Genomic DNA, 15166 nt, shown 5'->3' on the forward strand with positions numbered 1-15166 from the left:
GGCGTGCTCCGCAGCTCCGGTCTAGCCCAGGCTCTGGCTGGGGATCCGCGGAGGGCAAGGCGCGAGCTTCCTCCTCGGCGTTGGGGGTTGGTTCTACAGAGGCGCTAACCTACCTGTAACCACGCGGCTAACCCATGGGCCTTGACTCCTAGGTGAGGATGGGTGGGCGTCGAAAAATAAGTGGTGAGCGAATGACTTCAGCTTCTGATCAGTCAAGGGATGGGAATAGGCTTGTTATCAGACACAGAGCATCGTAAAGTTGATTGTGGCAGACATAGGTCGAAATGTACTGTTGGCTCTGGGGGAAGGCCCTTGACTCAACATCTGTGGCATCCCTTAGAGAGATGTCCATGTATAGGAGGTTCCCAGCACAAGGGCCCCGGGTTCAAAGGACCCACTGCCAGCTCCTCTTTCTTAGTGGTAGTCAATCTCTCTCCTCTGCACCATCCTTGCTCTTTTGTTGATGCGGGCCATTCCTAGGGAGGCTCCCTTTCCATCAGAGCAGGACTATGACTTGAATAAGGGTGCTGCATCCCACTCTAGAAGCCCTGGGGCATAGAGGCATTGGGCTGCTAAGTGCCTGGTCAGCTTAGGCTGTGAATGTCTTAGACTGAGAATGCGAGCAGTCGGAAGTGCACTGGTTGCTTGTGGGAGAAAGACTTCAAAAGTTTCTACTCCTATAAAGAATTACATGGGGGAGAAGGGGGGGCTGGGGAGGGGATGAGCTGATGCCAAGGGCTCGAGTAGAAATGTTTTGAAAATGATGATGGCAACCTATGTACAAATGTGCTTGACACGATGTATGTATGGATAAGAGCTGTATGAGCGCCCAATAAAATGATTTTTTAAAAATTTACAATCTTGGAAACCCTCAGGGACAGTGGTACTCTACCTCACAGAGTTCCTATGGGTTTTTATTGACTTGATGGACGTGAGTTTAGTTTCTGATTTTTCCCACTCTGATCCCCTTGTAACTGATTGGCTGGTCACATCACATCATAGGGGATGATGATAACGTTGTGTAATGCTGCCACATGACTGGCACATCACTGTTACGTTACCTAACTGCCAATACACTGAGAATCATGGCTCAGCCTAGTTGTCACATATTTTAGGTGGGGACACTATTCAACCCATGCCAGACTCTTGCAAAATGTTGGTTTCCTATACTTGCAAGTTGGGGCTGGGCTCGGCCTGGTTTAGAGCTTTTGAGGACCCAAGGAGTGTCTGCAGGTGCGGCAAAGAGTTGAGCTCCAATACTGAAAGGCTGCAGATGGAAACTCACCCAGAAACATCTCAGAAGTCAGGTGAGGGAATCTGCTTTCAGAAAATCACAGCCCTAAGAACCCAAATGGGGCGGTTCTACTCTGCACAGAGGCGACCCCCATGAAGGAGCATCAACTCCACAGCCACCGACAGACATCAGGACCCCAAGGGGAAAGGCTTCCGCCAGGGGGCACAAGAAGGATTTCTCTGAGTTAGTAGCTAAGACTCAATGGGCCCTTTTGTGCACCCCAGGCCACTGGGTGAGAAAGTAAAAAGAGGATCCTAACCTTAAGGAGGAGGCCTTACTGCCGACGGACTGAGGCCCCTGGACCAGCCAAGTAGACACAAAACCTTACTCTCACACCATCAGTTACTGTTTGCAGCTTTTTGAAAGTTACTGTTAAAGTGGGAAGGATTCTTTGTGGTGCTGTTTGTAACATCTCACAGCTTCCAAGTATGGTTACTGAGTTAGTTAGTTTATTGTGCCAACCTGGCCGATAAACACATGTGGGATTAATTGAAGGGCAGAGGGATAAATGGCTCGGTGAGCCTCGCCTTTCTAGTTCTCGGGTCTCTTGCTTTCTGATGGTCGCACCAGGGTGCAGCTGCCTTAGCAATTCCCAGCTTCAGCTTGCAAGGCTGACTTCCTGCAAGACATCCCCAAGGAGAAGCCACATGGACCTACCCCGATGCAGCCCTGGGTGCTGGAGCAGCCGTGTGGAGACCCCTGCCAGTGCTGAGATGCTTACACATTCACTGACTCGGCTTTCCTCCTGCAGTCGGCATCATAGTGTGTGTTTTGTGAGATGGAGGAGGACTTTGTGGATTGGTGTCGTACATATGGGTGAATGGATGGATGTTGGACTTGTGGGCTTGGGCAGCACTGGGTTGGGATGTTTTCTTGATGCGCACTTATCCTTTATATAAAACTCTCTCTTATACATGAGTTTCTGTGGATTTGTTTCTCTAAAGTACCCAGACTCACACAGTTACCAATTGTAGCCAAGCAACCAGCCTCTGGGTCCATGTTTTCCAGCGCCTGGAGCCCCTGACCTCGTAAAGAGAACTGAATCCACCAGGCTGTGTGGTGCAGAGTCAATCATAAAATTTAACAACATCCGCGAGTGACTGAATGAGTGCCTGAGAATGACAACGTCAGCAAATGTGGTGGTGCAACAGCGTGTGCACTGCATGTTAACCGTGGTAACACGTACCCCCAAACAAAAAGGGGCAGGTGTTCACGTGCTTGGTCTTTAACCCAAATAGAAGTTGGAGACCACTTTTGTTTGCTTCTTAAAGCCCTTCCTCTCTCTCATGCTTTAGCCTAATGTGCATTTAATAAGTGACCCTGCATAGTTTATTTTTACCGATTGATTCACTTTCTAATTAAAACTCATGTGTTAAAAAAAAAAAAGAAAGAAAGGAGGCTCCACTGTTGGTTGGGGTAATTGATTCTAATCATCAAAGGGATTTCTACTATGAGGGCAGAGAGGGACTCAGCAACCCCCCAGGGGACTTTTTCATTTAAGCTCAACCCACTGAAGACAAAGGCAGAAAATAAGCAAAACTCCTCCTCGTGGAAGCCCAGAAAGCCCTGTGAGATAGTAAAGTATAATGAGGCCAACGTTTAGGAAGCTAAAACCCAAAGAGGTAAGTAAGGGTGGCATTCAAAGCAACCTTTGCCCCTGAAGACATCTGCTGGTAGAAAATGATCCTGAAAATCAGCGACTCCGTGGCATTCTTGGGCGAGAGGGGCAAGCGTCAAACACCTAGAGTCTGTGTAGGGCAAGAAATCAAATCCTGAACCCCCTTCCAGACAAATGCACACTTGACATTGGGAGCCCCAAGGACCCAGGACTTGGGTGGAGTTAGTTGGATGGCCCAAAACGAGGACACACCACCCCGTAGAGAACCTGGACTGATCAAGATGCTGCCGGAAGGTGAAACAAGTGAAGAGTGAATTTAGAGATCCTTAAGCTGTTTGTATAGATGTAAATTGATCTTATTTTATGACGGGGATGATTTATCTTTCCTTCTTATTTGCTCTCATTTCCTTAGCAGTAAAAAATGGAATCAACAATTCCCTGGTGATTTCCAGCCAGAGACCAGGAATGTTAAAGAGTAACCGTGGTAAAACTTCCTCTTGTGAGCCTCGGGGGAAAGCGAGAGAAATTGCTCTAGCGTGCTGTCACCAGCAGGAGAAGACAAACACGCTAGCCCTCCAACCTAGTTACAATATTGATGTTTAGTAACCAATTACCTTCGACCTAGTTACAGTACTTGTACCGTTCCTTTCCCATACCACGCCCATGTTCAAAGACATACAAATCCTCTCCCTTCTCTGTGGGAGGGCAGACAGCGGAAGCATTCCCGCTGTCTCCTTGTGCTATTGATCTCTCAATAAAGCTGTCTTGTCTCCTTGCCAAAAGACACTGCCGGGGCATCACGTTGCTGGCAGGCAGAGGCCCGCTTCCTCAGTAACAAAGGCAGAAGGATTGGGAAGGAGGGGCCGCTCGTCACCCGAGCTCCAGAGTCCTTGTAGAAAACAAATCTGTAGCTTCTCCATGTGGCTCTTTTCTTGCTCTGTCAAATAGAGACAGACACTTTTAATGTTTTTGTATCCTCCACTCTTGGCCCTTCCCCTCTCTTGCACACAGAGAGGGCGTGTGCTTGGTAGCAACTAACTATACAATCGCTTAGCTTCAATTCCCTCTGGAGCGCCTTAGGATTTGTGCACAAGGAGCCCAGCTTGCGTGAGTGCGTGTTCAGCTGCTAACCAACCTCTGGGTGGTTTGAGCCCGTTCCGCAGTTCTGCAGGGTGACAGATGGCGGCCTGGGAAACTCCAGCGCGACTCTGCCACACGGGATCAACTCTGAGTTGACAATGGACTCAATGGGGTCTAACAGCATGTGTGTGCACCAGGTACTTTCTAAAGGAGTCAATGCTAGAATGAGGACGCACGGAAGTTGGATAGCCAACACAGTAGACCCGAGAGCCATTGGTCATAGTGCTGGCTGTCCAACAGTTTTCTTCCTCTTGTGGGGACAAGGAGCCTGAACCTCACGAGACAAGCTGAAGGATAGTCCTTTTCCCCCTGCCTGGGAGTAAGCTGGTAGCCGAAGCCCATTACTGTCAAGTCGTTCGTTTTGACCATTGGGACCCCCGGGCTAGGGTAGAACTGCCCCAAACAATTCCCAAGCCCGGAAATTTTTATATCCTTCTCCCACAGAGGGCTGGGGGCCTCAGTTCTTTGGTTAGCGGCCAAGCACTTTAACCCCTATGCCATCAGGGTGGCTTTGTATGGAGTTACACCCCCTCCCCTCTCCCCAAATATATGTTGTAAATCCTAACCTCCATGCCTGTAAAAAACGCAATGAAACTCATCAAGTTCGACATTCTTGGCATGAGTGAGCGGAAATGGACTGGTGTCGCCATTGTGAATCAGAGTCATACAGTTTACTCTGCCCGGATTGACAGATTCAAGAGGAATGGTGTTGCGGTCATCATCAAAAGAGACATTTCAAGATCTATTTTGAAACAGAACGCTGTGATCGGATTATATCTGTCTGCCTTCAAGGAAATCCAGTCAGTACAACTATTATTCAGATTCATGCACCAACCACAAAAGCTCGTGCTGAAGAAACTGAAGAATTCCACCAATACCTTCCGTCTGAAACGGATCAAACATGCAATGAAGATGCGTTGATAATTATTAGCGATTGGAATGCAAAAGTAGGAAACAAAGAGCAAGGAACAGTCATTGGAGAATACAGTCTTGGTGACAGAAATGAAGCTGCAGATCACATGATAGGTTTTGCAAGACCAACAACTTGCTCATAGCAACTAACTTTTTCCATTAACACAAAAGGAGACTATACACTATACACGTGGGTCTCAAAGGACGGAACACACAGACATCAAATTGACTACATTTGTAGAAAGAGACAATGGAGAAGCTCAGTATCAGCAGCTAAAACCAGGCCAGAGGCTGAGTGTGGAACAGACCATCAATTGCTCCTATGTAAGTTCACGTTGACACTGAAAAAAATCGAAACAAGTCCACACGAGCTGATACATGACCTTGAGTGTATCCCACCTAGATTGTGCGAACATCTCAAGAAGAGATCTAACACACTGGCCATTAATGACGTTAGACCTAATGAGCAGTGGGATGGCGGCAGGCACATCATACTTGGAAAAAAGCAAAAGGTCATTCCGAACAAAACAGGAGAGAAAGAAAAGATCTAAGCGGATGTCAGAAGAGACCCTGAAGCTGCTTCTTCTGGGTAGAGCAGTGATGCAAATGGGAGCAAGGATGAGGTTAAAGAGCTGACCAGAAAATTTCGAAGGGCAACCCAAGAAAAAAACGAAATAAAACATCTATGATGAAATGTGCAAAGACTTCAGAGTTAGAGCACAAACAGGAAGAACACGTTCAGCGTGTCTTAAACGGCAGGAACTAAAGAAAAATGCCAAGCCTCGAGTTGCAACATTAAAAGGCTCTCTAAGACTGCCCCCCTTCTTCCCACCCCCCTCTGCTGATTGGAGAAGGGGGGAAGTAATCTACCTTCCAATGTACTCTGCCTGAGGGCAAGATGGTCCACAGACGTCGTTAATGATCCGAAGCAATTCAATGAAGGCTTAATCTATGTGGGGACTCTGCAGATGGATTTTGGACTCTATCATCCACACGCTTCTGCAAACTGTTCAGAATGTAGGCTCTCACGTCTGTCTCAATTGCAATCTGGACTGACTGGGCAACTGGGAGGCCCAGTCAGGCCCCGTGGAAGCAACCAGAAAAAGAATAGAGAGTCAATGCACCAAAAAGAACTAGTCAACATCCCACCATTTCAGGAGGCAGCATATGAGCAAGCACCAGTGGTGGTGAAGGAAAACGTTGGAGCTGCACTGAAAGCATTAGCCAAAAAATGAGGCTCCGGGAATTGCTGAATTATCAATGGAGAGGTTTCAACGAGCTGATGAGGCACTGGAAGCACTCACTCATTTATGTCAGGAAATGTGGAAGACAGCTACTTGGCCAACTGACAGGAAGAAAGCCATATTTGTGCTCATCCCAAAGAAAGGTGAGCCAACAGAACACTTACATTATAGACCAATGTCACTAATATCACACAAAAATAAAAATGTTACTGAAAACCACTCAACAATGGTTGCAGCAGTTCATGAACAGGGAGCTGCCAGAGGTTCAGGCCGGATTCAGAAGAGGACATGGCACCAGGGCGATCATGGCTGGTGTCAGATGGAGCGTGGTTCAAATCCGAGAATACCAGAAAGGTGTTTGCTTGTGTTTGATCGACTGTGTGGGTCAAACAAAAGTGTTCTGGGACATCCCGAACGCTTAATCGGGCTCTTGTGGGACTTGCCCGTGGATCAAGAGGCAGTTATGTGACCAGAACAAAGGCAGACTGTATAGTCTAAATCTGGAAAGGTGTGCATCAGGGTTGTATCCTCTCACCATGCTTAAATCAATCTGTATGGTGAGCAAATCATCAGAGAAGCTGGACTCTGTGGAGGAGAGTGTGGCATCGGATGGGAGAAAGGCTTCCTAACAAGCTGCACCATGCACCTTGCTTGCTGAAAGGGAGGAGGACTTGAAGCCCTTGCTGGTGAAGATCAAGGATCGCAGCCTTCTGTATGGATGACAATTTAATGTCAAGAAAACCCCAAGTCTTACAACTGGACAAGTAGGTAACATTATAAACGGAGAAAAGATGGAAGTCGTGAAGAGTTTCATCTAGCTCGGGAGAAGCAGTCACGAGATCAAAAGATGGGCTGCACTGGGTGAGTGCTGCACCGCACCTCCTGAAAGCGCCGAAAAGCAAGGACGTTACTTCCAGGACTAAGGTGCATCGGATTCAGTCTATGGTATTTCCAACTGCCCCACAGGCACGTGAAAGTTGGACACTGAATATAGAAGACCAAAGAATGACTGATGAAGTTGAACTGTGGTGCCGAATACTGAAATTACTATGGCCTGCCAGAGGAACAAACATGTCTATCTTGGAAGCAGTGCAGCCAGATGGTCCTTGGAGGCGAGGATGGTGAGACTTTGGCTCACGTACTTCAGCCACGTTGTCAGGAGAGACCAGTTCCTGAGGACATCGTGCTTGGAGAAGCAGAGGGGCAGTGAGGAGGAGGAAGGCCCTTGATAAGAGGATTGATTGACACGGTGGCTGCAACAAACGGGCTCAAAGGTAAGAACCCTTGTGTGAGGAGCGCAGGCCGGGCAGTGCTTCGTCCTGTTGTACAAAACATTGCTGTGAGTCAGAACAACAGACTCGACACTACACTGAACAACATGCCTGTGATTCTTGGTCCATCTGGGAATGGGAATGGGTTGTCTTTGTTCATTAGGAAGGCTTGGTGTTGGGTATAAGCGGGATTAAATACCAACCAGCCAGCAGAGAGGGGAGAGGAGAATTGGAGAACCACCTGAGCACCGTCCAGGAGGAACAGGTCCGAACAGACATTTCCCTGCAGAGCTCGTACAGGAAGCCCGCCCTAAAGCTCACAAGCTGTGTCTGGACTTGCAGCCTCTTAAACTGTGGGGGAATACATTTGTTTCGCAAAGCCGTCCCCTTGTGGTATTTCTGTTGGAGCAGCCCTAGATGCCCTGGTGGCGCAGTTGGTTAAGCGCTGGGCTGCCCACTCTGAGATCGTGCCTTGACCACCAGCTATCTTGCAGGGGAAAGACGAAGCTGTCTGCTCCGGCCAAGACTGACAGCCAGCCCCAGAAGCCCTACAGAGGGTTGCCAAGGAGTTGGGATGGACCCTAGGGCTATGGCTTTGGTTTGGGGCTCAGATAATAACCAAGAGGGCTCCCCTCTCTAGTTCTTTCTGCAACTCCCACGGCAGCTCCGAGTGGTTTCCTAGGACCCATTGGCTGGCGCCTGGTGTCTGACACACAGGGGGTCTGGAGAGGTCCCAGGGGAGGAGGGTGCCAGGAAGGGTCCTGCTTCCCTGCGTCTTTGGGTACTGCTTTCAGGCCAGGTGCCATTGTAAGGAATTGGCCTTTTCCTTGGCTTTCCCTCCAGAGGCAGAAGGGGGCAGGCACCCAGGCTCAAGAGGAGATGCCCGTAGGCAATGTGCTGGCCCTGCAGCTCCTGCCCCTCCACCTTCACTACTTTACCGGACTCTGAAACTGAGCCCTTTAGGGGTGGGGTGGCAGTCTAGACAGTGAGACCCCCGACAGACCTGGGCTGAGCTCCCAATCCAGATGTTCACGTGATGTTCTGAGTCACGAAGCGATGGCAGACGGCTGACCAGGTAACAGACACATGCACGGGCCAGGCAAGACATCTCATGGGGGACGTTTGCCTCAGTGTGCAGGGCTGGAGGCAAGAAAGGCTTGTCATGGGTGGGGCGAGGGCTGGGCTTCGAAGGATGGAAAGGAGGAGGCTGAATGGGGACCAAGGGGGCCAGGGAGGCCTCAGGGGTTCCAGACACCAAGCCCAGTGGGCTTTCCTTTCCTCTCTGTTTTTGCGGTCAGCACGCTCCGGACCTCTCATATCCACTGTGGCTTCTTCCCGATGCGTGTTCCCTTCTCCGCTCCCCAGTCTGAAACCTGAGGTCTCACCTGCTTCAAATCCTTCCGTGGCTCCCCATCGCCTCCACCTCCCTAGCTTTGGGGCCAAACCACCCTAAACCCACTCGAACTAAAGAGCCCTGCCTGTCTTGAACCCCAAGCCACACAACCACAGCCAGTTTTGAAAAGTGATCTCTAGTTTTCTTAACCACCTGTCAGATGAATATCATGAGCTCCATTTCACAAGTGGGTAAACTGAGTCTCACTCAGAGGTTGAGGGCCCCCAGGGCAGCTTGCATATGATAGTTCTGTCATTGATTCCCATGCTCTTGGGCTGTCTGTCTGTCTGCACCAGCATGAAGCTGGCACCCCAAAGGCTTGGCTCAGTCACACCCGATCCCCCTCACCGCCCGGCACGACCTCATTGATCCGCAGGCAGGCCTGGCCACATCTTTCTCACCGTGGCTGGAATTCCTAACGGCAGGTGGGCCGTCCTCCTCCCACACTGGGAGAGCAGAGATCAAGACTTGTGTCCCAGCACCTGGGGCCCCACCTGACACCTTTTGGCTCAGTAAACAGCTGTGGCTCCAGCCGATGGGCAGCCCTGCCAGGCCCGCCCCATGGGGGATTCTGCTGGGAAGCTCCCTGGCAGCCCCAGGAGAGGGCCCGTGCTTACTTTTACAATTGGGTCTTCTCCCACAGACAACCGCACCACCACCACCACCATCACCTGGGCAGAACCAGCCCCTGGCCTGCCCGCCACTTTCAATCACCCAACCAGTGTGGGAGCAGCCAGTCTCACTGTGGGTGGGAAACAGGTCAGTCTTGTAAGGGCAGGGCTGCCCCCTCCCCTGGCCTGCCTCCCCTTCCACAGAGGCTTCTGGGACTGGGTCTCTCCAGGGTGAGCTTCCAGAGTCCCGCCCTGGCCCTGTGTCTGATGGAAAGCTGAGGCAGATGGGACAAGGGACCAAGGGACCAAGGTGCCTAGCCACCAGCCGCCGCCAGTTTTATTGCAACCAGATCCCCCAAGTCTGTCACATGGGAGGAGGGTCAGGGAGGGGACAAAGCAGGGCACCTTCTGTTTCTGTGTGACGCTCCCAGCCCCAGGAGTCCATGTCATCTGAGTCAGGTGGGCTGAGGGAGGGAGGAGCTGATGGGTTTGCGGGGCTCAGGGCTCTGGGCTGCTGCCCTGACCCCTGTCCTTGGTGGGTTGTTAGGGGGAGCTGCAGCAGTCTGCCCACGGGGTGAGGCCCTGGCAGGTAACCAAGTACACAGCAGGCCCTGGGGCCTGTCTCCGAGGTCAGGCTGCGCCCACACACGGCCCAGCCTCCGGCCAGCCTGGCCGCTACGAGGGGACCTGGTCCATGACCTGGAGCACGTCGTCCAGGATGGAGGGCCCCAGGTCCACGTGCAGTGAGAGCAGGGAGCTGGCCTGGGACAGGAAGGGCTCCTCCGCCTCGGACGTGGGGGTCAGCCCATTGTGGGCGTGGCTAGCCTCCTCAGCCTCCGACGTGGGGGTCAGCCCATTGTGAGCGTGGCTAGCCTCGGGAGTCCTCCAGAGGTCCACACCCTCAGCCTCCGGTGGGGAGGGCTGGGGGGTCTCCAGGTGCAGCCGAGGGGGCTTGGGTGGGGCCTGGGCCAGCGGCAGGGTGAGGGCCTGGGGGCCAGCGATGACCGGGAGAGAGATGGCGTTCTTCAGCAGCGGGGACGGCCCGTCCGGCAGCCCCTGACCTAACACCGTGGCTGTGCGCATGAATGGGAAGGGCAGCTCCAGGGGGCCATCTTCTGGACCTTCGCCTGCTGTACCGGGCAGGAGGTGGAATTTGCCCTGCAGGAAGGAGATGTCCCCAAACATGTCGTCCCCACCGCCGCTGCCGATGTGGATGGTGTGGCGGAAGTCCCCCAGCGGAGGGCTGATCATGTCGGAGGACAGGAGGTCCCGAAGCTTCTCCTTCTTGCCCTTGCGGCCGCTGCGCTTCAGGTAGATGGGCACCTTGGTGGACATGGCCCCCTTGGCCCGGCTCTGCGCTCTCACTGGCACGGTGGCTCCAGCGACGACTTCTGGCGCCACAACTTGGCTAGGGGGGGAGGCAGGCAGGAGTTGATCCAAGGAATGAGACAAGGGCAAAGGGTTGAGAGGCCCAAAGCCACTTTTCCCCACCGTTTCCCGGAAGCTGGAAGCTGGGAATCTTGTAGGCAGTGAGGGACACTCTTGGATATGTCCACTCAGATGTCCCCTTGGTCCCAGACTGAGGCCCTGCAGGTGCTCTGAAACACAAAGGTCAAAGTCAGGACAGCTAGGCAAAGGTCAGAAGCTAGGCATTGTGTCCTGGGAGTCCGTGTGAGGCCACCCTCCCGCAGGAAGCCCTGCTGGAGAAGGCTTCTCGCTCACAGACACCCCCTATCCCGTGGCAAGTGGGGAAACTGAGGCCCGGGCACTTGAGTTGCCGCACAAAGTCCTGGCTCAGGTTTCCTGCCTGGCCTCAGTCCCTAGCTTGACCTCCACTGCACCCCAACTGTGCCTCGGACTTGAAGGAGCCTCGTCTTCTAGTCTCCAGTCCCTCCTGGCCCGGGGTGGGGTGGGGGGTGGCCAGGAGGGGGATGACTCCATTTTCCCCACCCAGGGCTAAGGTGTGCACAGCAGGGGGTCCATTTCTCTATTCTCTTCCCCTGGGTTATGAGTCTTTGAGGGAGGGGCCGAGTCTAACGGTCCTCTCCCTCCCCCTACCTCCGAGGGTCCATAGATTCCCACACTGATTTGGCCTCCCACCCCCTTTTTAGAGAAAACCCCCAAAACTCAGAGTCCTCTCCCCCGACCCCTGCGGTTATAAATGTTGCACTGTAGCCCATAATCCAGGAGCTCCAGTCGAGTCGGGCCCTGCTTCTGCAGACCTGGAGCTGGAATGAGCCACCGATGCGCCGCTGCCACTGGACCCACAGGACTTCCCACCCACTGGCTGTGATCTTCTGCATTCGGCATCATTGCATGTGTTGTGTGAGTCTGAAGAGGGCTTTATAGATTGGTATCGGACATACGGGGTAAAAATGGACTTATGGACTTGATCTGGACTGGACTGGGATGGTTTCTCAATATTCAATTGCTCAGAAGGCTCTTTCTTAGACACATATGAGTCTCCCTGGACTTGTTCTCTAATCAACCCAGACTAACACAGTTGTCTTCAATAAAAATGATTCTTTGATTCCATTGTGGTAAAATGATACACACATGCAGGACCTGTGCATAATACTGTGTGTGCGTGTGCATGTGTGTGCATGTATAGAAAATGAAACGACGGTCACCAAAATGTTGGATGTTTTGCTTAGGCTGTTCATTGCGGCGGACATCAATGCAATAAGACATGTGCCGTTTCAGCCGTCTCCACACACACACCCTGCTGAGCAGCAGAAGCCAGTGGGTTTTACAGTTCCTATGGCACCGTTCAGTGGTGCCGACGAGGCCTTTGAGCTGTACAGCTATTCTCACCCCGCTTCTCGGAGTTGCTCCGTCCCCGTGAACATGAACTCCTCCTGGAAGAAGGGCCCCGTCTAACCTCCCAGTTTCTGATGTCAATTTAACTCCATATAAGCCAAAAGTCCACAGTCATCCAGTTGATTCTGACTTACAGTGACCCTATAGGGCAGGGTAGAACTGCCCTGAAGGGCTTCCGAGACTCTAATTCTTTATGAGTAGAAAGCACTGTCTCCCGAGGAGCAGTTGGTGGTTTTGAACTGCTGACCTTGTGGTTAGCAGCCCAATGCGTAACCCCTAGGCCACTACATCTTAAAGGAGCGCAACGTTCAAGGCAGACCTTCACTACTTGTGAAGCTAAACGACTGTTTGCTTTAAGAAGACGTGTGGGGTTATTTCTGAATTAAAGTTTAATGCACAACGGTGACTTCAGGACCAGCGTTTCAGGGGTTCTTCCAGCCTCTGGGATTCCAGAAAGTCTAGATCCCTTGAGCCTTTGAACTTCGGTTCAGCATTTGCCCCTTTGTGGTCAGGATTCTTCTACAGAATCTTGGCTCGAAATGTAAACCAGTCGCTTTGAGATCTGAAAGAGCACACGAGGTGCAGCCACAAGCTAGCACAAACGAGGGAAAACAGAGGCCACGGGAAGACTGCCAAGGAACCGGGGACTAGAAGCCGAAAGAAAAAGAAAACCTTCCTTCAAAGCCAACAAACTCTCCCAGTGGAGCTGCACCCTGAAGTCAGACTTTGGCTCTTAAGTTGTAAAAGGAGCCCTGGTGGCATAGGGGGCTGTTCACTGTGCTGCTAACTGCAGGGCTAGAGGTTCGAGAGAAAGATGAGCACGATGAGTCTCCACTTTCATAAAGATTTAATCTCGGAGGCCCACAGGTGCAGTTTGACTCTGTCCTACGGGGTCGCTAGGCGTCAGAACGGACTCATTGGCAGTGAGTTTGGGTTTTAAACTTTGAAACAACAAAAGACCAGTCCCTGACAAAAGACCAGTCCCTGGGAGAGGATATGGTGCTTGGTGAAGCAGAGGGGCAGCGAAAAAGAAGCAGTGATTAAACAGAGTGACTCTGGGTCAATGGGCTCAAACAGAACCCTCTTTTGATGTGGCCGGCCCGGAAGGTGTTTTCTTCTGTTGCACAGGGGTCGCTATGAGTCAGCACTTTGTCTTTACAGTCCCCTGCTGTGGCATCTGTTCCAGCAGGGCTAGGATACTAAGACGAAGCAAGTCACATGAGCCTTCTCCTAGTTCCGGGGTGGGGGATGCGCAGCCGGTCTGAGGGGCCCACACCTGTGAGCCCAGGTGGTCAAACAACAACAGTCTACTACCATCGAGCCGATTCTGATACCTAGTGGCCGCGGTGACCTTACAAGACAGAGTCGACCTGTTCTGCGGGGATTCTGCGACTGTGAATCTGTACAGGACTAGATAGCCTCATCTTTCTCCCAGGGAGTGGCTGCTGGGTTTGACCTTGCAGTCAGCAGCCCAACGCTGTACAATCACGAATGCAAAAGAAAAACGCCGTGTGCAAGGTCGTCCAATAGGAGTCCTGGTGATGCAGTAAGTTGGGCTGCGAACGGCCAAGTCAGCAGTTCAAACCCACGAGCCACTGCTCCGGAGAAAGACGGTCTTGGAATCCAGCAGGGGCAGTTCTACTTCCTTCAAAGGGGTCACTGAGGGTCAAAATCGACTCGGTGACCAGACGCAATCCAGATAAGTCGCCTCTCTCCCACTACCGGCCTTCCCCGGCCAGCCAGGAGCACTAGACCAGGTGGGCAACCAGCCCAGCAGAGGCTGTGCAGTGGCCTGGCAGGGGGCTCTGCCAGCTCCCTCGGCCCAGTTCTTCACCCTGGGGAGGGTGGGAACGCATCCACAAGGGGAACAGGAAGGACACAAGAGGAGTCTCTCGCCGCCCAGGCCCTGGCTCAGGAAACCCCACCCAGGGGTCAATCATACTGAGCCGCAGAGGCTAGACATCTTGTCCCTCCCGGAGCACCTGCCATTGAGCAGGAAACAAAAGGAATGGCTCTTTAGTGGCCAACATCCAGCTAGGCCGGGAGGGGCTGGGACATGCAGGAGGGGCTGGAATCCCACCACTCGTTCATCTAGGGGGCCCTAGAGTCTGCCCCCTCCTCAGGCTAGAGGTCCTGGGGTGGCTTCTCGAGCCTTTTGACCCCCATTTTATGTGGGTGGAGGGGCTGATGGGGAAAGTTTGCCTGGAGCCAGGTTCACGCCCACCCATTGCACAGGGGCGCCAGGATGGACTGATTGTTTCCACAACAAACCGGGCGTCCCTGACAGCTGCCTCGTCCCAAGCCAGAGGTATACACCCAATTCCAGATGTGGGGAGCACAGAGGTTGGGGGGAGGGTGGGGCCCGCAGTGGCCACCCAGGGGAGAGCTGGGGAACATGGCCATCAAGGGCATCAAGGCCCAAGTATGCACACTTGGCAGCCAGCAGACCCAGGTCCAGCGAGGCCTTTGCACAGGCTCATTCCCTCTCTCCGGCTGGGCAACAGCTCAATGGGTATAAGGCCTGCCTTCTTCAGAGCCGCACATGGACAGAGAGCTTAAGTAACTCGTGGCAGCAGGGGCTCTGAAGGAGGCCCAGGCCAAGCCCCCAGGGCTGGGATGTTTCCTAACCACTCCTCCCACCTGCAGGCAGCCACACCCCACCTCCCTTGTCCAGGTGACAGTCTGTTCCCTTATACCAGGCACTCGCAGGATTGATGAGGGCAAAGGCTAAGACGGAGCAGAAGGCAGCCTGGGACACTGGTTCTGTTTCCAAGCAGGTAACCCTGGCTAGATTAATGGCCACCCTGAGTACAGCTCTGGTCATAAGGCAAATTTCCTCAAGCAGGGTGGCGCCCCGGGGACA

General features: G+C 52.6%; 1 protein-coding gene across 1 annotated transcript; it reads right to left on the bottom strand.

Annotated features, from left to right (window-relative positions):
* Positions 1–9789: 9789 nt before the first annotated feature.
* Positions 9790–11076, bottom strand: CDC42EP2 (CDC42 effector protein 2). Its single transcript, XM_045297320.1, has one exon. It carries the CDS (start codon positions 10816–10818, stop codon positions 10159–10161), a length of 660 nt encoding a protein of 219 aa, XP_045153255.1. The 5' UTR covers positions 10819–11076; the 3' UTR covers positions 9790–10158.
* Between the last annotated feature and the right edge of the window lie 4090 nt (positions 11077–15166).

The sequence above is a fragment of the Echinops telfairi genome, unplaced genomic scaffold, assembly GCF_000313985.2.
Source record: "Echinops telfairi isolate 266 unplaced genomic scaffold, ASM31398v2 ScPeMD7_7417;HRSCAF=8455, whole genome shotgun sequence".
Taxonomy (NCBI): Eukaryota; Metazoa; Chordata; class Mammalia; order Afrosoricida; family Tenrecidae; genus Echinops; species Echinops telfairi.